At 39.0% G+C, this 19,285-nt stretch overlaps 6 protein-coding genes across 12 annotated transcripts; 4 read left to right on the top strand and 2 right to left on the bottom strand.

The window, feature by feature from the left end:
* The first annotated feature begins 854 nt into the window (after window positions 1-854).
* Window positions 855-1,547, top strand: LOC140795630 (aspartic proteinase nepenthesin-1-like). Its single transcript, XM_073148352.1, has one exon. It carries the CDS (start codon window positions 855-857, stop codon window positions 1,545-1,547), a length of 693 nt encoding a protein of 230 aa, XP_073004453.1.
* Window positions 1,548-3,707: 2,160 nt separating this feature from the next.
* Window positions 3,708-5,159, top strand: LOC140799897 (aspartic proteinase nepenthesin-1-like). The gene has a single exon (XM_073154425.1). It carries the CDS (start codon window positions 3,740-3,742, stop codon window positions 5,042-5,044), a length of 1,305 nt encoding a protein of 434 aa, XP_073010526.1. The 5' UTR covers window positions 3,708-3,739; the 3' UTR covers window positions 5,045-5,159.
* Window positions 5,160-6,641: 1,482 nt separating this feature from the next.
* Window positions 6,642-8,230, top strand: LOC140782130 (aspartic proteinase nepenthesin-1-like). Its single transcript, XM_073128543.1, has one exon. The coding sequence runs from the start codon at window positions 6,787-6,789 to the stop codon at window positions 8,080-8,082; it is 1,296 nt and encodes a 431-aa protein (XP_072984644.1). The 5' UTR covers window positions 6,642-6,786; the 3' UTR covers window positions 8,083-8,230.
* Window positions 8,231-10,818: 2,588 nt separating this feature from the next.
* On the bottom strand, window positions 10,819-13,285 carry LOC140790224 (uncharacterized). Its single transcript, XM_073140203.1, has 4 exons — window positions 13,029-13,285; window positions 12,816-12,915; window positions 11,247-11,399; window positions 10,819-11,175 (listed from the first exon to the last, which is right to left on the bottom strand). The coding sequence occupies exons 1-4, from the start codon at window positions 13,162-13,164 to the stop codon at window positions 11,139-11,141; spliced, it is 426 nt and encodes a 141-aa protein (XP_072996304.1). The 5' UTR covers window positions 13,165-13,285; the 3' UTR covers window positions 10,819-11,138.
* A 128-nt stretch (window positions 13,286-13,413) lies between these two features.
* On the top strand, window positions 13,414-17,182 carry LOC140790184 (transmembrane emp24 domain-containing protein p24delta3-like). Of its 7 annotated transcripts, none has more exons than XM_073140197.1 (6): window positions 13,414-13,765; window positions 15,453-15,662; window positions 15,747-15,823; window positions 15,927-15,977; window positions 16,451-16,507; window positions 16,655-17,182. In XM_073140197.1, the coding sequence occupies exons 1-6, from the start codon at window positions 13,550-13,552 to the stop codon at window positions 16,671-16,673; spliced, it is 630 nt and encodes a 209-aa protein (XP_072996298.1). In that variant the 5' UTR covers window positions 13,414-13,549; the 3' UTR covers window positions 16,674-17,182. The 7 variants fall into 7 exon arrangements, with proteins under 7 accessions (XP_072996298.1, XP_072996267.1, XP_072996291.1 ...); XM_073140166.1 differs by having other exon boundaries at window positions 16,628-17,182; XM_073140190.1 differs by having other exon boundaries at window positions 16,437-16,507; window positions 16,663-17,007.
* LOC140790176 (annexin Gh1-like) lies at window positions 16,499-18,112 on the bottom strand. Its single transcript, XM_073140138.1, has 5 exons — window positions 17,815-18,112; window positions 17,506-17,730; window positions 17,196-17,414; window positions 17,039-17,128; window positions 16,499-16,926 (listed from the first exon to the last, which is right to left on the bottom strand). Exons 1-5 carry the CDS (start codon window positions 18,019-18,021, stop codon window positions 16,726-16,728), a joined length of 942 nt encoding a protein of 313 aa, XP_072996239.1. The 5' UTR covers window positions 18,022-18,112; the 3' UTR covers window positions 16,499-16,725.
* Window positions 18,113-19,285: the final 1,173 nt, after the last annotated feature.

Below are 19,285 nucleotides of genomic sequence, written 5' to 3'. Positions count from 1 at the left end.
TACATCTTCGCGAGGTGTATTTGGGAGCGAGACCTTCACCTTTGGGTCTACAAACAAGGTTAGAATTCCGCATGTCGGCTTCGGCTGCGGAACGTTAAATACGGGGTCCCTCAACAATGGTTCTGGCATCGTCGGCTTCGAACTTAACCCGCTGTCTCTCATATCGCAACTTGGAATAACAAAGTGTTAAAAAATTGACTCAAATTCAGTTTCAGCAAAAAATTCAGCATGTTTCAGCATTTCTGTGCCGCGCGTTCGAACGCGGGCTCAAACAGAGAGCAGTCTGTGAAGCAGGCGTTCGAACGGCCCCAGCCGCGTTCGAACGCGAGCCAACCCGAGAGCAGACTTTCTGCAGGCGTTCGAACGGCCCCACCCGCGTTCGAACGTGAGCCAACCCGAGAGCAGTTGTTTCTGCAGGCGTTCGAACGGCCCCCTCCCGCGTTCGAACGCCCCTTGAGTTTTGCTGGGTTTACATTGGGTGCGTTCGAACGCGCCCCGAGGGCGTTCGAACGCGACACTAAAAAACATCTGACTATAAATACTAAAGGGGATTTTTTTAGGGCAAGTAGTTGGAAGAACATTAATGAGGGTTGAGCCACCATTGTATTGAGAGTGATTGGAGTTCTAAACTCTTTGTAAGTGAGGGATTTGCATAGTAAAGAAGATTGCTCCGCCCGTGGACGTAGGCACATTGCCGAACCACGTAAATCTTGTCTCTCTCTCTCTCTCTTTTATCTCCATTGTTGTCTTGCTTGGTGTTTGCATATATTAGGGTGTTAATCCGTGATTAGAAGTTGCTTAGGGCTTTTCTATCACTATTAACATTCTTATTGAAGTTTAGAAAGCTTTGCATTATGTTCTCTTTCACTATTCCCAAATTTGTGATATTTGGGGGTGAAGAAGTTCTTGCTTCCACTATCTTCACCCATTTGGTAGATTTGCACAACACAAAGTTTGCCTATTGCCTAACTTACTTCACTGGAACCAAGAGGAGCTCTCTTCTACTCGGATCACTAGCCGACATATATAGCCACACTCTTGGGCCAGTTCAAACAACTACCCTCTTACGGTACCCTTCAGGATATTACTACGTTCCTCTAACTGGAATAACAGTAGGGAAGAAGAGGCTAAACATACCAAAATCCGCATTTATTGTGGATAAGAATCTCAATGGTGGGGTGATCATAGACTCGGGCACATCCCTCACTCAACTAGCGGATGTTGCTTACAAGAAAGTGAAGAAGGCCTTCATCTCTTACATGAAGCTACCAGTCCTCACTAACTTCAGTGATATTGATCTTTGCTTCTCGAAGTCATCGCCGGCGCACGTAGAAGTTCCCAACTTTGTGTTCCACTTCGAAGGAGCTGACATGGATTTGCCACGCCAGAACTATATTTTTGAGGACGATCATATGATGTGCTTAGCAATGTTACCGTCCACAGGTTTGAACATTATAGGCAACATACAGCAGCACAATTTCCAAATAGTGTATGACGTGGAGAACAACAAATTTTCGTTCGCACCGGTTCAATGTGATCAGCTGTGACTCCGATGAGCTCGGATGATGGAATAATGTACGTAGCTTGATCTATATATGTATCTCTAGATATATGCCCATGGATATTGTTAAGCCTGTGCCTTAACTAAATAAGGAAATATATAAATATTATCAAGGTTATTTTGCTTGTGAAATCTTTTACCGCAAAATTTATGCACTATCGAAAAGATGTAGATTAGTTTCTATAGAGGAAAGATTGAATTATTCCTCCATGTTTGTAGGAGAGGGATGCAAGGTGAGCTAGCTAGCTTTTGGCTATATATATTAAAATGAAGTAGATTATTTGAAGATTAGATAAGATGATGTCCGATAACCTTTGGAAATCGATCGCTTAATCATAAAGCCATAAAGGTTTGTTCGGGATTGCCGCTGAATAAATTAACCAAATAAAGCATGAAAGCCACTATGCTTGAAGCCAATCACGGTCAACGAACGGATCACATGATCACAAGGAGACGACCCGAATAGGATTCTTGGACACGGGATGATTAGCCAGTGAGATGTCAACTTCATTGATAATAATTAATGTCTTACGTACTTAATCTTAATTCTCATGCATTATTTTCCCGGTAGAAGAAGTATTACTCATAAGAATAGATAAGACCAGGCTAAATATTCTAATTCCGCCCCAATCCTTTTTCTTGCCAAATCACGTATAAAGTGAAAGTAAAATCGTAGTAACCTTTAATTGATTTAGGCATATGGCATCCAATCACATCGTGCCAAGTACCTACCCTGATTGCAGAAATTCTATTAATCCCCTGTTGCTGGTGGAGCCGCTCCACCACTCACTGACCTGGTAGTGGAGTGATGAGGGGAGCATTACGCTCGTCCGCACGCAGCCTCTCTATTTCTTTCTAATAGAATGTTTACTTTCAAACATGAGATCGATGATCAACTAACTGAAAGGAACCGTTTGTGTGGAGAATTTTAACTAGTTGTATTTGTGTGGTCTGTTTGAGTAAAGCGAAACATAGTTATTTCTTCTGTGAGAAGAGTGAGAAGTCTTTGAATGAATTATATATTATACATTATTAACTTCAACGTTATCTACTGGGCTCGTTTGCAGTGGGACGGATTACAAGAAGGCGGTAGCAGCAGCTGAGCTGAAGGCTTGATGCAGGTTTGATATTTCTTTTGTATTATAGATGACTAGAGTTTGGTGGAAGAGTATCAGCATTTTGAAAGTGGGTACCTGCTGATGTTTAGTGCTCTGCTGGTGGAAGTTATAGATGCTCGTATCACGCATGCAATCTAGGTCAGGGGTGTAAACGAGAAGCCGGCTGAGTAGGCTCGAAATTAATAAAATTTTAGTTCGATCGACTCGTTTAAATATCGAGCACTCGAATCAGCTCGACTAATTCAATCCAATACCAAATAATTTCTATTGTGCTAATCTACCAAAGAATTTTGATGCACTTAGATGGAAGAATAACATATATATATATATACCCTATCAAATTTTTGATATGGGACTAAAGAGCTAAAGATTGCCTTAATCAGTTGTTTTAAAACAAATTTATGAACACTAATCTAGATGAACTTTGGTTGCAATTTGTGTATAATAGCTTAGTGTAGTCTAGTTTAATTGTTCTGCAGTTTGTTAGTAATAGTGATAATAATGGTGTAGGATGTGATTCCAGGCTGATGGCATGTTGCTGTTTTGGTTGTATAAGGTGGTTCGGAAGTCATTGTAGCAGGCTGCCCAAGAAAGATTGATAACCTCATAAACCGTCATTCGGTTGTTTCAGATTTTATAATGAAACAGAGTTCATGAGCCTTTTGTTTAAGAAAAGATAAAAGGAAAAAAAAGAGAGAGAGAGAGAGAGAAAGGATTCGACTACACATAAATATTTTCCCCTGGAAAATAATGCGATTATTTTTTTGCTTTGATTGTTAATTACTTTGACAACTTAAACGGTTAAAAAAACAGTTATTTATATTATATTCTAACTGCAGTAGAGAGTTGGCATGTCAATCGGTCATTTAAACATGAATATCCTAGTCATGGAGGTATATTACTTTGCATTCAGTGCTGCAGGATTGAGCACACCACCATTCAATATGAGTACTAGGACCACTATCTCATTCACGCCTTATATATAATATATATATGCACCTATTACCCATATGCATGCTTGCAAGAAAACCATCTCATTTCTCCTAATTAAGATCGATTTATGACCACCATGATCCAACCAATCCTCATCTTGCTTCTAATCCACCTCATTTCCCCAGCCATCGCCACCTCCTTGGATATGAAACTGGCTCTAACCCATGTCGACTTTGGCAGCCAATTCACCAAGCTAGAGCTCGTCCAACGTGCAGCTCTCCGCAGCAAAGCGAGGGCGGCATGGCTATCAATATTCCTATCCACCACGAACTCCGGCTCGATCGCAAGAGCCGATGTGTTCGTCTACCCGTCCGGCGGTCTCGAGTACGTCATAGACCTTGCTATTGGTACGCCGCCCCGGCCCTACTCGGCCATTCTAGACACCGGCAGTGACCTAATCTGGACCCAATGCTCCCCCTGCCTTAGATGCATTGAACAACCAGCCCCTCTATTCAATCCCTCCAAGTCGTCCACCTTTTCAACTCTACCATGTTCCAATGAATTATGCCAGGCTTTTGGTAACAATTCATATCGCTGCAGCAGCAAGAAGCAGTGCATCTATCAGTATAGCTACGGGGATGGCACATCATCGCAAGGTCTTTTCGGGAGTGAGACCTTCACCTTCGGGTCTACCAAGAAGGTTAGAATTCCGCACCTCGGCTTCGGTTGCGGAACGTTAAACGCGGGGTCCCTCAACAATGGTTCCGGCCTTGTCGGCGTCGGCCGCGGCCCGCTGTCTCTCATATCGCAACTTGGAATAACAAAGTTTGCCTATTGCCTAACTTACTACAATGGATCTAAGAAGAGCTCGCTTCTACTCGGATCACTAGCCGACCAATATAGCCACACCCTTGGGCCAGTTCAAACCACTGCCATCTTACAGAACCCTAGAGTTCCAACTGTTTACTTCGTTCCTCTGGAAGGAATAACAGTGGGGAAGAAGAGGCTAAAGATACCAAAATCGGCATTTGTTGCGGATAAGAATCTCAATGGTGGTGTGGTCATAGACTCGGGCACGGCCCTCACTCAACTAGTGGATGTTGCTTATAAACAAGTGAAGAAGGCCTTCATCTCTTACATGAAGCTACCGGTCGTCACTAACGACACTGATTTCGATCTTTGCTTCTCGAAGTCATCAATGTATGTGGAAGTTCCCAAGCTTGTGTTCCACTTCGAAGGAGCTGACATGGATTTGCCACGCCAGAACTATATTCTTGAGAACGAAGACGATATTGGTTTGATGTGCTTACTGATGACTCCTATACAAGGGTTGTCCATTATAGGCAACTTTCAGCAGCACAATTTTCGAATAGTGTACGACGTGAAGAACAATAAGCTATCGTTCGCTCCAACTCAATGTGATCAGCTGTGACTTTCATCAGCTTAATTGAAAGATGGAATTGATTAATGATGTACGTACATAGCTCGATCTATATATGTATCTAAAAGCCTGCGTCGTGAGTAATAAATAATATTTCTCAGCGATATTTCACTTGTGAAACCTTTTATCACAAATTTTTTGCACTATCCAAGAGTACGTATAATAGATTAGTTTCCATGGAGGAAAGTTTTGAAGGATTCTGAAATTTGTGAGGGACGTTAGGGGAGCTTTGGCAGGCTATTAAAATGAAGTATAACTTTTGGAAATCTATCGTTTAATTGTGAAAGGTTTGATTGAGGACAAATGTCCACTAAACAAACCAAAAATAACATATGACTATACAAATGGATTATTATTATTATTATTTTGCCTCGTGTTCATATAATGATCCTCCGTAGGAAAGAGGAGACTAAAATTACAAATCCTACATAGGCACTTTTAGGAGCTATGCGAGCGCGCCATCATGGTTGAAGCCACCGACGAGAGTCAATGGATGGCATGATCACACGTAGACCACCCGGATAGGATTCTTGCGCACGGGAAGATTAGCCAGTGAGATATCAATATCATGATAGTACTGTCTTACTTTATCTTAACTAATTTTATATGCATTCTTTTCCTGGTAGATATTCTAATTCCAGCTTCGATCAAACTTGGGGGCGGAAATATAAATAAGAACCGGTCGTTCCTGCCGGACGTTGGCTTCTTCTGGACTATATAGCTACTGAACAAATTAATTTGAAAGATGTAGTTATGTTATTATTATTTTTTTTTGTTTTTTTTTTTTAAAATCATGAAACTCCATCGAATGTGAAGGTGTTAATTAATTAATTAGATTTATTTAGCATTTGGCGGGCGCTTTACCTAAGCTCAAATACAAATCACAGCCAATTCTCGCTTCAAATTAAGTGGCAGAATTACTTCCTTTTATTTTCTTTCGAACCAACAATATGACAAGGCAGTAGTAAATCTAGGCTCAATTCCTTCGTGCGTGCTAGGAAATGCACGACATGGGAATGGTGTAACAGGGAAGGTGGAGCCCATTTGAGTATCGAGTCTAAGGAAAGAGTCCAGTTGGCCTAAGGTCTTCATAAAAATGAACAAAGGAGCAGTGCACAGTCAATTCACCGGTTCAAACCCTTAATCAAGAATTTTCCTAAAGAAGAGAAAACCATAATTTAGTTTCCTGATAATGCTTGGAATACTGAAGCTTAGCATGTACTCAGTCGTAGTGCATATATGAGGATTCTTCCTATAATATTGAGCCAAGCGTACTTAATTAAATGTAATAAATATGTCTTAAATTCTTGCGTATTGCACCATTATCTCTATATATCCCTAACATAGAGAAAACTCAATCCTAACTAAATCACAAAATTTCCGGGCTATATTTTAATTGTCGGAAGCATTACCCCGTTCTTTAATCTACCCCTAACTTCCAAGAAAGAGTTGAATAATGACGTTTAGCAACAAAATACGCGTTTATCTTTTCCACGTTAACGTGTAAAAGAAGAGAAAAATGTCTATCTAATACAGCAGACCAACCAAGTCATATATTATCACTTCCTATTCAAAAAGAAGTAAGACCAATTCATTCTTTTCTTTTCTTTTTTTTGTTAGAAAAAAAGAAACAATTCGTTCTCAAAACTTATATATATATATGCATACGCCTGTGTGCAGATGCTATATCCTCATTCTTCATCAATAATCCACATCTCTCCTATAACTTCAACATGCAGAACGTGAAACTGACCCAAATGCTACTCCTGATCGCACTTCTTCTCCCAACCATCTCCGCCTCGCTAGACATCCGAATGGATCTGACCCACGTCGACGCCGCCGGCAATTTCACCAAATTCGAGCTCGTCCAACGCATGGCTCTCAGGAGCAAGGCCAGGGCCACGCGGCTACTTAGCACGGCCACCGATCCGATCTCTGCTGCAGACGTGCCGGTCTTTAGAGGCGAAGGCGAGTATCTCATCGACCTAACCATCGGCACGCCGCCTCTCCCCTTCTCTGCCATCCTTGACACCGGCAGCGATCTCATCTGGACGCAATGCAAGCCTTGCAACCAGTGCTTCTCCCAGCCAACTCCTCTATTTGATCCGTCTAACTCCTCATCTTTTTCCACGCTCTCCTGCGGCTCCAGTCTATGCAAATCCCTCACTAATTCCGCTTGCCAACAACAAGAGTGCGTCTATTATTATCCTTATGGGGATAAATCATCGACTAGTGGTGTTTTATCCAGCGAAACCTTCATTCTTGGATCTCAGAACAAGGTTGCAGTCCCAAACCTTGGGTTTGGATGTGGGGTTTTGCAACAAGGCGATTTCAGCAACGCATCGGGCCTCGTGGGGTTCGGACGTGGACCCTTGTCTCTCGTCTCTCAACTTGGAGTCACCCAGTTCTCATACTGTTTCACTTCGTTTAACGAGACGATAAGCAGCACGCTGCTCTTCGGATCCCCCGCTGATCTAAACAGCAGTACAAACATTCAAATCCAAACCACCTCACTCATAACGAACCCTTTGATCCCAAGCTTCTACTACCTTTCTCTAAACGGTATAACAGTCGGCAATACCCTTCTACCGATACCAAAGTCGGCGTTTGCTCTGAAACAGAATGGAACAGGTGGGTTTATCATAGACTCGGGCACGAGTGTCACTCAGCTTAACAGTGATGCTTATAAGGTAGTGAAGACGGCATTCTTGTCTCAAATTAAGCTGCCGGTGGCAAACGGGAGCTCCGTTGGCCTCGAACTTGACCTTTGCTTCGCGCTGCCATCGTCTGCGGCGGCGAAGGTGGATGTGCCGAAGCTTGTGTTCCACTTCGAAGGTGCGGATTTGGAGCTGCCGAGGGAGAATTATATGATCGAAGACAGTGGTCTGATGTGCTTGGTGATGTCGGAGTGGTCAAGTGATTTGCCTGGTTCCATACTTGGTAACTTTCAGCAGCAGAATATGAGGATCCTCTATGATCTGGAGAACAACAATCTATCCTTCGCTCCTGCTCAATGTGATCAGCTTTGACTTGGGTTGTGATCCATTAATTTGTTCTAAATTTATATATTCTTTTTGTTTTACGAATTAATTAAATTTTTTTCCCCTCCTAATTCGTCTCCTGTATGGATTTCTTGAATAAGAATGGAATGACCGCCTATGAGCACTTGTGTTAAAATTAGTCGAGAAGAGTTTTTGAGAAGCTTAATCCGTTGAAGAATGGCGTAACATGTTACGAACTATGTATACAACTTTCACCTTGCAAATTAATTAAATTGCGGTAGTTAAACGTCGGGCACGTTGCTTAATTGAATTGGCCGTGGACCTTTGACTTCTTAATTCTTATTTGTTATAATTTTGTATATTAGTAAATTCCCACGATCACAAAGAAGCTTAGTTGAGCGTGTTGAAGAAGTATATAAGTTGTTGAACGGTCGCATCTTTCAATAATATGTTGACGCTTTGATTAAATTTGACATGGAGCTTAGACTTTTCATAATGGTATTCAAAAAAGTTAGCGTACATATGAACATATTAAGATCCCTCTTTTCAAGTTATTATCGTTGTACTGTTTATTGTATTAATAAATTCCATCCTTCTTCTCATTTCTCTCTCCCCGGTGAGCCTGCGCGTTGTAATATTCTCTCGTCACCATCATTCCTCTTTCCTTCGTGCACATAACACCATCATCAATTTTTTCTTCTTCTTTCCTTTATGGCATTCTACCCTATCTTTTCAAACTCCACATTATACTCAACGGCAAGTCTGCGAACTGTTGGCAGACCGTTGCCACACCGACAAATCTCTAGGCTGTCGGCAAATTCTATTGCTACTGACAACCTCACCAAAGTTGCTTTCGAAATTAGCTGCAACTCTAAAAAGCCCAGAAAAGAGACGGCAGTTCTAAACCAACTTGTGAACTCGATATCGCACTAAGAAGTACTAAAGCTGTGGCAATTGAGTGATGGTGTTGGGGATGAGGTGGGACGGGCTAGTGTTAGAGAAAAGAAGGCCTTAAAAGCCCAAATCTATATATATTAATTACTTTAGATTAGATTCCTACTGCCAACCATAATAACTAAAGTAATCATTCTAGGGGAAAAAAAAAATCTAGAGTAATCAACTGACATGACCTATCCAATTTCTTTAGTTTTTTTATAATCTAGATTGTAAATTTAGAGTATCCAAATAGGTAGTCGAATAATTACTACGTATATTCTTTGAACAAAATTGATCATAAAATTATATCATCTTCCTGCGATTATTTCAAAATATTAGTGTCTACTATTTGTTCATTCTTTTGGTGTTTGCATTATATCAAAATATATGTAATTCTCCAGCTCGATGTGATCAAGCATCTGTGACTCTAATGAGGAGTTACGCATTGTTCCATTTTCTGACCTGTATATTTAGATATAGGTCAGGGGTGGACGAGGTATAAGTGGTAAAGTGCAGTTATATTTATAATCTCAATTTATTTAATTTATTTTTAATTCAAGCAGCTAATTCATTTATGAAATTATAACTCATTTATAATACATTAGGACCTAATAAATCATTCCTCACCCGAATAATCTATTTATAATACGAGAAAAATATATTTATAACTCAACTAATATATATAAATTTAAATAATATGTGACATCTGATTATATATTATGATCTAAATAATAAATAAATCGCAGAGTCGTATTCATATTAGCATTACTCTGACCTGATCTTAATTTGACTCAATTGCCACCGAAAAAATTATTATAAATAAATAAATATAAGGAATAGCATATTTAGGTGGGTCCAAATAGGAAGTGCCCTATCCAAAAGAAGTTATACAAAGAAATGATTCAAGTGTCATCCCACAGTTTGGACAGAGATATTAGGGGAGCTTTTGGGAATTAAAAATGGAGTCTACTATTTGAAGATGAGATAAAAATGATCGCTGCCGGATAACTTTTGGAAACCGATTGCTTATAAAGGTTTGATTGAGATGTCCACTAAACAAACCTTATAATGAAGGCAAACTCTATAAGTAAACGAGAGAATTAGGAACAAACGGCTTCTCATAGCACCAAGAGTTGGGGCATGTATAAATCCCACGCACACGCCAATATACGATAGATAGATTACCTTTGCCCCCAACTGCAAACCAAAGTTAGATGAACTGAATCAAAAATCCCTGGTTAGGTGGAGAATACCTTGCTTAATTAATTTATTCTTTTCTCTCGGTTGCTTAATCTATTTTGCTCCGGATAATGAATAGAATATATCACCGCATTTCCATATTATAAATTCTTAGTACCACCTAATATGAAAGTACCACCATAGGATCGTTAATTTGAGCAGCAAAGCCCAACTAGCTGCAAAAAGATAAATTATTTTTTTTTATTTTGGTGTAGTAATTAAATGATAAGTTAATTTCTTTTTGATATACTAATTTATTATTCTCTCTTCTTTTATCCCGTACATTTTTTAAATTAAATTAATAATAATTTAAAATTATTATTCTACCGATAGATTAAATAACACATAATTATTACTGCTATTTTATATCCAATTAATAGTAGTTTTATCATTTGATATAAAATATCACCAATTTTCAATATAAATTCACTATCATTTATTACTTTACTTTTAACTTTATATCATATCAAAAATAATTATTACTTTTTATACTAATATTTAACTGAATAATAAAATAATTTTTACTGATATTGATGAATACTCCTCCTAAAAAACTCAAGATTTTATACTACCAAGTCAGCTCAGGAATTGTTTATGATAGAAGATTTGCAATTTGCACTTTCTTAGACAATGTCCATAAAAGCATTGCCAAGAGGAAACATATGCTATTTCTCAACAAGAAAAAGAAAGAAGCATCGGCTATTCACTATTCATCTAACAAAGAATTTCAAAGCAGAACCTCCGAAGCCTCAAATAATCAATCCATCATCTCTTTCATTTACAGAAATCAATTGAAGACCATAAAATCAAATCACACGCACTGGATATCTTTTCATTTGCTTCCCTGACAATTTTACAACCTACTCAGCTTCACAATTCAACTGCTATATTGGAAGAAAAATTCCAGTTCAATCTTCAGAATGACAAGTCCAGTATATCAGCCCACTGCAAGTGCCATTAGAGTAAGTAAAAATAAATAATTATGATGAAAATGCATTCTAACACGACCAATTTACCTGATTAACACAAATACGCACTGCAGGACACCAGCAATACCAGTCCAAGAAGAGGGGCCCTTATCTGTTAGTGAATCTTGTATTAAAAGGCCTACCGCCCCTGCTAAGGAGACAAAAGAGACAACGTATGCCACGAAAAGCCAAAGCTTCAACCTGCAATTTCATGAACTCGGGTTATTATATGATACAGAATGTAAGAACTTTAGACAGATGGATGGTGAACAGACAAATACTCGAATCAAGTGCGGAGCAAATTGCATCTAAGATGGATGGTGAACAGTCAAATACTCAAATCAAGTGCCGAGGAAATTGCATATAAGGACGCTATCTAAGCGGGAATATTAAGATGAAACCACTTGGAGAGTGAAGAAAGAAATCAAATAACCAAGTAAAAATACCCAGCATACACGCTCAAATATCACCTAATATTTTCTTACAAAATATGGTATAAGCTAAAACTACTAGTTATACAATAACATGCAAAAGTACTCCCCTACTCTATTTCCATTAGCACATTGAACAGGAGTGACTAATTATTAGTTGACAGAACAGATGTGCGTGTTACTACTTACAACCAAATCGATCAACTCAACTTTTGGATGTTGAAACTGATTGTTTGCCTTCTTAACTTAAGTATCAGTCCCAAGTTCTTCATCTTTGCATGAATTAAATGTATTACCTACTCATTTGCACTCGTATTATGTGAAACAATTAGAGCTGGGAAGGTTTTTTTTAGGTAAGATCCAGATGAACTTCATATGACTTACAGTTCCAAGTTTGACTAAGTAGGCATAATAAAGAAAATAGACAAGTCATCAACATAAAAATGTTCTTGAGGAACCGTTTTTCATGAATACCTACTACTTAGGTGTATGGATTTCTGGCAAACATTCAGTGTTGACAACCAAAAACCAAGCTTCCACCTAGCACTTATTCTAGTTCTAAAGTTCTTAGATTCCTAACCATGCACGACAGAGTTATCTGGAGGGGAAAAACTCATAGTAATTTTTCTTATCTTTTAAGACACCAAAGAACTACTCCTTCCATCCAATGGAAAGAGAAGAAGATTAGGGATTGTGAAAGACGTCCTGTTTGAAATGGTACTTCAGTTCATACTGCTGGATCAGCTAAAACAGCTCTAAATAAACTAAATATGACAAACCTCTGATTCCACTCTAAAGTTGTTCTATAAAACAATCTAGATATGATGCTAATCATGAGCACAAGATACCCAAGAAGATAGAAAAACGGAAGGATGGTTGGACATGGACGAAAGCAGAAAGACGTTGAACATAGTCTAAAACTAGTGTATGGAATTAATTTGGGATCCTCCTCCAGTTAAACACTAGTGAGCCCTCTTAATATAGCTATAGGAAAATGCAGTGCACAATTATGAATGATACTATATGCCATTACAATTACAATTGATGGAAAGACCATTCAAGCAAAATTTCCTTTAACATATAGCCAAAACGTTAGTTAGGGAAAGAAAAAAGCAAAAAGCAAAACTAATCAATTAAGCGAATTAACAAATTTCATAAGAATCCAATTGTCTCGCAAGAATTCAACCTCCATTCTGAATCGCCGCCGTAAGGGGAGTAATAATCGTAGCTGATATCTTCTCTATTAACGCAATTGAACATGAGAGCCGCAAGAGAGGCAAAGATTCCTGCGAATTGGGGCCAACATGAGGAAAAGCCTATTCATTGCCGTGCCAAGAGACAACAAATTAACAACTATAGAAGGAGATCTAGAAAGGGGGATTAGATTAAAAACTCATACCGGGGAGGTAATGGAGGAAGGAGACCATGACGGCGCTGCAGACGACGGCGTCGACCCAGAACCACCACCCGGCGCCGAATACGGCGCCGGCGATGCCTGGGCCAACGATTTCCCACATCAGCGAGAAGTTATCCATGGTGTTCGACCTCGGCCACCTCCTCCTTTCTTATTATGCCTTTGAGGCGGAGTCGATCGTACGAATGGGGAAGAAAAAGCTTCGTTGGCAAAGAATCCTCTATTTCCTAGTTGTTTCTTAAAATAATGTACAAAAGAGAGCCTATTCTTTGTCCCAGACTCCCAGGACGAGATGGTAATATTCTTAATTCCGACCAGAGTCTGGTCCAGGCCCAACTAAAAGGACCAAGCTGGGGGTCTACATAGCATTGTGGGCTCAACTATGCCCAGTAACTTAAAGGGCGGGCCATCTCTTCTTAGAGAGGGAGAGAGAGAGAGAGCATCGTCCTGTCTCTCCGATTCGTTTGGTTTGGTTTGGTTTGTGGACAAGGGGGTGAGGAAGAGAGATGGATCATGGCGCTGTGATCTCGCGGAGCACTGTTGCAGCAGCGGCGGTGCTCGCGCTATTGTGCGCCTGGGGCGCAGATGCGGTGTGGTTGAACATGCCTGTGACGGGGACTAAGTGCGTGTCGGAGGAGATCCAACCAAACGTGGTCGTGCTTGCCGACTACGCCGTCATGTACGAGGGCTCGACGCATGGCCAGCCCACCATTGCCATCAAGGTATCTCCTTTCTTCTCTATTTTTTGGATGAACTATTGATCCTTGATTAGTTGATGTGGATTTCAACTTGGTAAATTTTGTAAGAGGACAGTGGAATCTAAATAGGGAAAGATGTGGTTTTGGAGTGTTGCGTTATAGTGAGAAATAAGCGGATGCTACTTGTCCGATTAGACGATTTTAAGATTGGAATCGGCCTTATTAGCTTTGAAAGGAAGCTATGGAGATGTAATTTAAGGAGGTAACCGTGTAAATGACTAAAGAATCCGATCAGTCTTATATCTTTTGGATCTTTGTCAGTTAGATGAAATATATATCGGTGTGAAATGGGATCATGGGAATGAAGTGTGTTTGGAACTGCCATTGGTTGTGATCACCTTGGAACTGCTATTGGGACGTGCCAATCTTGTTGTTTCTATTCATTCAATTGATATCTTACAAGCGACCTATACTGGCTACACTGAGATAGTTTTCCAACAATATAACCTCAGGTGGGAGACAGCTAAAATTTGAGAGAATCATGGGAGACATTGTCAGGTTTATAAGACAGTCTGTTGACATAGTCTCATCTCTTCTCCTTAAGTGAATATGACTTTACCTTTCTTGATCCTGAAGTAAGTTCCAAAAATTAGCACTATTCTGATGTGAATTGATTAGATACTTTGACTTTCTATTAAATCAAAATATTCGTTTAACTCATTTTTAAACAGCTATGCCTTGCATATAAATGCATTTATGCAGATACCATGGATCCGCACATGCATAACATTTCTTTCATTAATGTTGTCTGCATATAAATGACTCAAAGGATTTATAATGAAATTTGTAGAGCTGATTAGTGGCTTGAACTATTTTGTTGAAGATTTTGCTATTGTGATAGAGGAGCAACCTTCCAAAAGGATCTATACAGACGAGAAAGATATAGCTTTTGATGCAGGACCTTAACTATGAAGCATAAGGCAAAAGGCAAACCGATCATAACTTGGGGGGTTGACATTGTTCTTGTTTTTGTTTATGTTTACTTTTGATTTTTGTTAGTTGTTTTCCTACTTTGTGCTTCTTAATAAGAAAATGATGTTTCTTACTGTTGACATGTTTTTTTTCTGCATTAGGAAGCTTTTTGAAGGTAAGCTCTCTCCTTAGGCCAGCAAAAAATTTGAGGAAGTGAATCTCTACTTACAAACTAACTTCAAGTGGTGATAATAAAAAAATATATGAATAAGTGTGGGCCAGGCATGTCTGGTGTCTCAACTTCAATACTATAGTAAACCTTCTCTTCGGGGCATTCAACCTTTAGTAGGGATAAGAGTTCAGATTTAATGGGATCCAAGGTGGATGTAGGTGGCAGAGTAGGAAGATAAATTGGCAGAGGAAGGATGGTGGGTGGGAAAAACAATTAGGGGGCATCCTTGATATTATTTACTATAGGGTACATGTGTAAGATCAAGATAAGGTTAGTTTTCTGTTAATCCATGGAAACTGCCATGGTGGCATCTTAAATGTTCTGGCATTTAGGATGTCCTTGAACTATCTAAAGGTCTAATGGGCATTATGAAACAGATTGAATCCTCTCTCCTAGACCTTTTAATATCTAACACTAGGGCAATTTAACTTGCAACTATAAACATTAAAATAAGTCACTCAGCACACATATTAACCTCATATTGGTTGATGCAATTGTTTTTTGCAGGTTACATCACCTTATGGAAACACTTTACATCACAATGAAAATGTCACAATAGGACAATTTGCATTCACAACAACAGAATCTGGCAACTACCTGGCATGTTTCTGGATGGACAGTACCAACAAGGCAGTAGGAGTTAGTGTTAATCTTGACTGGAAAATTGGGATTGCTGCAAAAGACTGGGATTCTGTTGCTAAAAAAGAGAAGATTGAGGTGAACATCTTATCTAGCATCATCAGCATACTCATTTCCTTTAACAAATTAGTTCTGACTTCAAAAGATCTGCGCTAATTCAAGGGAGTCGAGCTAGAGCTGAGGAAATTAGAAGAAGCTGTGGAGGTCATCCATAATTACTTGTTGTATTTAAAAGCCAGGTAAGTATTCCATTGTGGATTTTTGTCCACATGATTTGCCTTTCTATAGACAAGTTCTCATTGACACATGATGTGTCTTTATTTGTTTGGTCTATGAATTCAGGGAAGCAGAGATGAGGGAAGTGAGTGAGAGGACCAATGCTAGGGTTGCGTGGTATAGTATTATGTCCCTCGGTGTTTGCATCGTTGTCTCTATTTTGCAGTTGTGGCACCTGCAGGGTTTCTTTCGAAAGAAGAAACTTATTTAGATGACTGTGCCATTGTATGTTAGAAATGAGATGGCCTAGAATTTTTCATATTTATGTCAAAACGTTTGTGGAATGAATACATCATATTGCATATCAATGGTTCCATCAGCAAGGAATGCTACTACAGCCCACTGTAGCCAGGTCGTCATCATTTTTTTAATATCTCTGGTGGCTTATTCATGAACTCTGAGAAATTCTGAGAAGCATAAGTGCACATAAACTTCAGCTCGTCATGAAGGTTGCACATTAGTGGCACAACGATGCATTCAGTCAGTTATATTTTACAGGGTTTTTCACACATCAGCACCTGCTTTATTCATTTTATCATGGAATATTATGTTAGGTTAACCTATTTGCAAATATAGTAATCTTATTTCAGGTGTGATTGGGTTCCAAAGGATTATTCATCGTATTTTACGAAAGAAGGTTATTCATGGTATGTTCTCCTCACACATTTACTCATGTTACTTTGACTAAGAATCTCTTACACATTTACTCATATTACTTCTGACTAAAGTACTCTTACACATTTACTTGTATTGCTTTGACAATCAAGCCTCTATATCTACCTCTTAATGCATAGTTTTCCAGCGGACAACTGATCAGCCCATTCTGGCTGATACAATTTGGAAGAAATCCCCCTTAATTTTGAGATCACGAGTTTATCAAAGTGGCAAGGAAGTCTCTGTAATCACCTTCTGGGACACTGTTGCAGATGGCATCCTTTATCTTGTTCCCATACTTTTTCTCAAAGACTGACTTCACCTCATCCATGCCCACTTCTGTGCTCCCCAAGATGGCCCTCGTTAGAACTCTTTTATCAGTAGCTGGACTCTTCATGCTCGTGTGCAGTATCTGAAACAAACTCAAGAAAAAGAAGAGGAGCCATGGGAATTACATGGAATCAGCTATTGACTTAACTGTTAATTATATGAAGAAGAAGAAGAAGAAGAAGAAGAAGAGCTACCTTTGAGTAATATTTGGCAGGACTATAAATACATTTGACAACAATTCTTAGTGAGTCCTCAAATTCTCCACTGCCTTCCTTCTTCAGAGTCTGTAGACAAATAATGAGAAAACCTTTTGTTGTATAACGAGAAATTCTTGGCTTTGTGGTTGCTTACCTTAGTATAGTCGTGCCCATATATATGCTTGTAGCTGGAAAGTGCCAGTCTGAGCTGTGGGATGCTCCTCTTACTGAAAATCTCAAGGATCACAGACTCATCTACTGCTCCCATGCTGTCCTTCCCTGCTTCATACAACCTCTTGGCGTCGCACTTTGCAATGTGTCGGCTAACGTCGTCATGGTGCGACCTATGGGAGGTAGCCAAAGCCACTAATATCTGTAATCATGCATCGACTGCGTCAAACTTTTTGTCAATCCACATGTCAAATTCAAGCATTCCAACTTTTAGAAGGTTTACTTCAACCTACCCTTTGGTAAGGATGGAATGGTTCATTCATGATATCTTGCTCCAGGTTTCTCTTGTACTTGGCTAAATAAACTTGCTTGGTGTAGAAGAGCTGGTTTGATTTCCTCTGAGTGTAAATCTCAACGAGGGCTTTGTAATCAGTGATGCCAAATTCAAATGCATTTCTTGCCACTATGGCGTCACGCTCCGAAGGCTCAAGGATCCACAGATGCAATATGTTGCACATCTATAAACAAACATTGTGATCAAGAATAGTTTATGAATTGTGCATCTATAGTAAATTTTGCAAGGCATGATTTGCTCTATATACCTCATTCTTTTGGTTGGCCATCAGGATCCTGTGAAGGTGTTCGACGAGGTCCTCGCCGTGCATGGCTCGATACGTCTCCTTAATTTGCTGCCTCTCGGCCGGAGTCCGCCGTGCCAGGGTCAGACCCAGATGGTTGAGTTGATTCCATGTCGCATGGATCTCTTGGCAGTCTCTTTCACAACCGAGGTTTGAGGACTGGAAATCCATAAGAGGAGCAATTAAGAGTTGGGTCTGGAGGATGAAGCGAGTGGTAGGACTATATAAATGTCCCTTAGGTATCAATTTATCAATACCTTGGAGGCCAAGGAAGAGGCTTCAGGGGCTTTAGGCTTTAGCTTTGTTCAGGGTCAACAAGTTGGATCCTACGAAGAGAGAGACAGAGATAGAGGAAGAAAAAGGACGTCGAGCTAAATTTGGAATGTCTGGAAAGCAGCAACCACACCAAACTTTAGTGTAAAATGGGTTCCTCGTAGGATCTGAGTCTGATCCCTCCCCGTCTTTGCTTTATGTATAATAGAGAAAATTTAATTATAAATAACACTCTGCATTTTAATTATATTATGAATAATACTTTCTTATTTTATTATTTATAAATAGAGCCTTAGATTTTGGAGGAAAAAGAAAAGAAAACACACTACATTCTGATAGACAGATATATTCTAAAGTTAATATAAAAAGATAAGATTAATTAATAAAATATTATTTGAAACGGAAGAACAGTTTACTTTTTAAATTTTATCCGTCGGTATTTGTTAACTTAACCTTAACTCAGCGTCTTTCTTGACATAAAATGAAAACTTAATTTATGATTAATAAAAAAAATAAGCTTAATTTATAATATAGTCAAAATATTAAGTGTTATTTATAATTTTCTCTATATAATAAGAGAGATTTGAGATCTAAAGATCAACGACAGACTTTCAAGTTAGTAGGGAGCCGGAGGAGGATCCCTCCTAGGCACCCATCGCAAGCACCAAGGCTCCTCCTAATCCGAGCTTACTTTTCGAAGAAAATTAAAAGTAAAAATATTAAAATAATAGAAATTAAGTATTCTATTTCCTGAGATTATAAACTACTACTAATTTTCTTTTCTCTTTTTTTTTTCCAAATGGCCGGTAGTTTGTCTAAGAGCTAGTATGGATCCAGATTCGATAAATTAATATTGATAATTGAATTATATGCTATCTAAAACTCCATACTAAACGGCATAGAGAAATTGGTTCCCACTTACCATTCAAACAGATAGTTTAATTTGTGTAATTTCTCATATATTATTAAGTTTTAACTCTGCCAACTAATTAAACTCACTGTTGGACGACTTATTTAGATATTAAATAAATTTAGCTTATATAAATAAATGAAATAAATAGGCTAAAAATTAGCCTTCCTGGAAATTCTCTCGTCCTCATGACGTTGTGTGATTGTGTCACTCGTCACACATAACTACTAAAAATTGCATAATCTATTAATA

Source organism: Typha latifolia, chromosome 1 (assembly GCF_019914945.1).
Source record: "Typha latifolia isolate L0001 chromosome 1, TyphaL0001v2, whole genome shotgun sequence".
NCBI classification, from domain to species: Eukaryota; Viridiplantae; Streptophyta; class Magnoliopsida; order Poales; family Typhaceae; genus Typha; species Typha latifolia.
The sequence above is the reverse complement of the archived record's forward strand: the minus strand, read 5'-3'. Positions and strand labels throughout refer to the sequence as shown.

Bases quoted from the DNA above. Each gene is read 5' to 3' on its own strand.
- LOC140790184 (XM_073140158.1), top strand. From the start codon at position 13,550: ATGGATCATGGCGCTGTGATCTCGCGGAGCACTGTTGCAGCAGCGGCG. The intron at 15,663-15,746 runs GTGAACATCTTA...CGCTAATTCAAG, and splicing joins CTAAAAAAGAGAAGATTGAG to GGAGTCGAGCTAGAGCTGAG. The intron at 16,508-16,662 runs GTATGTTCTCCT...ATAGTTTTCCAG, and splicing joins ACGAAAGAAGGTTATTCATG to CGGACAACTGATCAGCCCAT.
- LOC140795630 (XM_073148352.1), top strand. From the start codon at position 855: ATGTTCTCTTTCACTATTCCCAAATTTGTGATATTTGGGGGTGAAGAA.
- LOC140790176 (XM_073140138.1), bottom strand. From the start codon at position 18,021: ATGGATTTCCAGTCCTCAAACCTCGGTTGTGAAAGAGACTGCCAAGAG. The intron at 17,129-17,195 runs GTAAGCAACCAC...ATTTGTCTACAG, and splicing joins ATGGGCACGACTATACTAAG to ACTCTGAAGAAGGAAGGCAG. The intron at 16,927-17,038 runs GTAGCTCTTCTT...AGTTTGTTTCAG, and splicing joins CTGCCAAATATTACTCAAAG to ATACTGCACACGAGCATGAA.
- LOC140782130 (XM_073128543.1), top strand. From the start codon at position 6,787: ATGCAGAACGTGAAACTGACCCAAATGCTACTCCTGATCGCACTTCTT.
- LOC140799897 (XM_073154425.1), top strand. From the start codon at position 3,740: ATGACCACCATGATCCAACCAATCCTCATCTTGCTTCTAATCCACCTC.
- LOC140790224 (XM_073140203.1), bottom strand. From the start codon at position 13,164: ATGGATAACTTCTCGCTGATGTGGGAAATCGTTGGCCCAGGCATCGCC. The intron at 11,400-12,815 runs GTTGAATTCTTG...ATGAAATTGCAG, and splicing joins GGCGGCGATTCAGAATGGAG to GTTGAAGCTTTGGCTTTTCG. The intron at 11,176-11,246 runs GTAAATTGGTCG...TGGCACTTGCAG, and splicing joins TGCGTATTTGTGTTAATCAG to TGGGCTGATATACTGGACTT.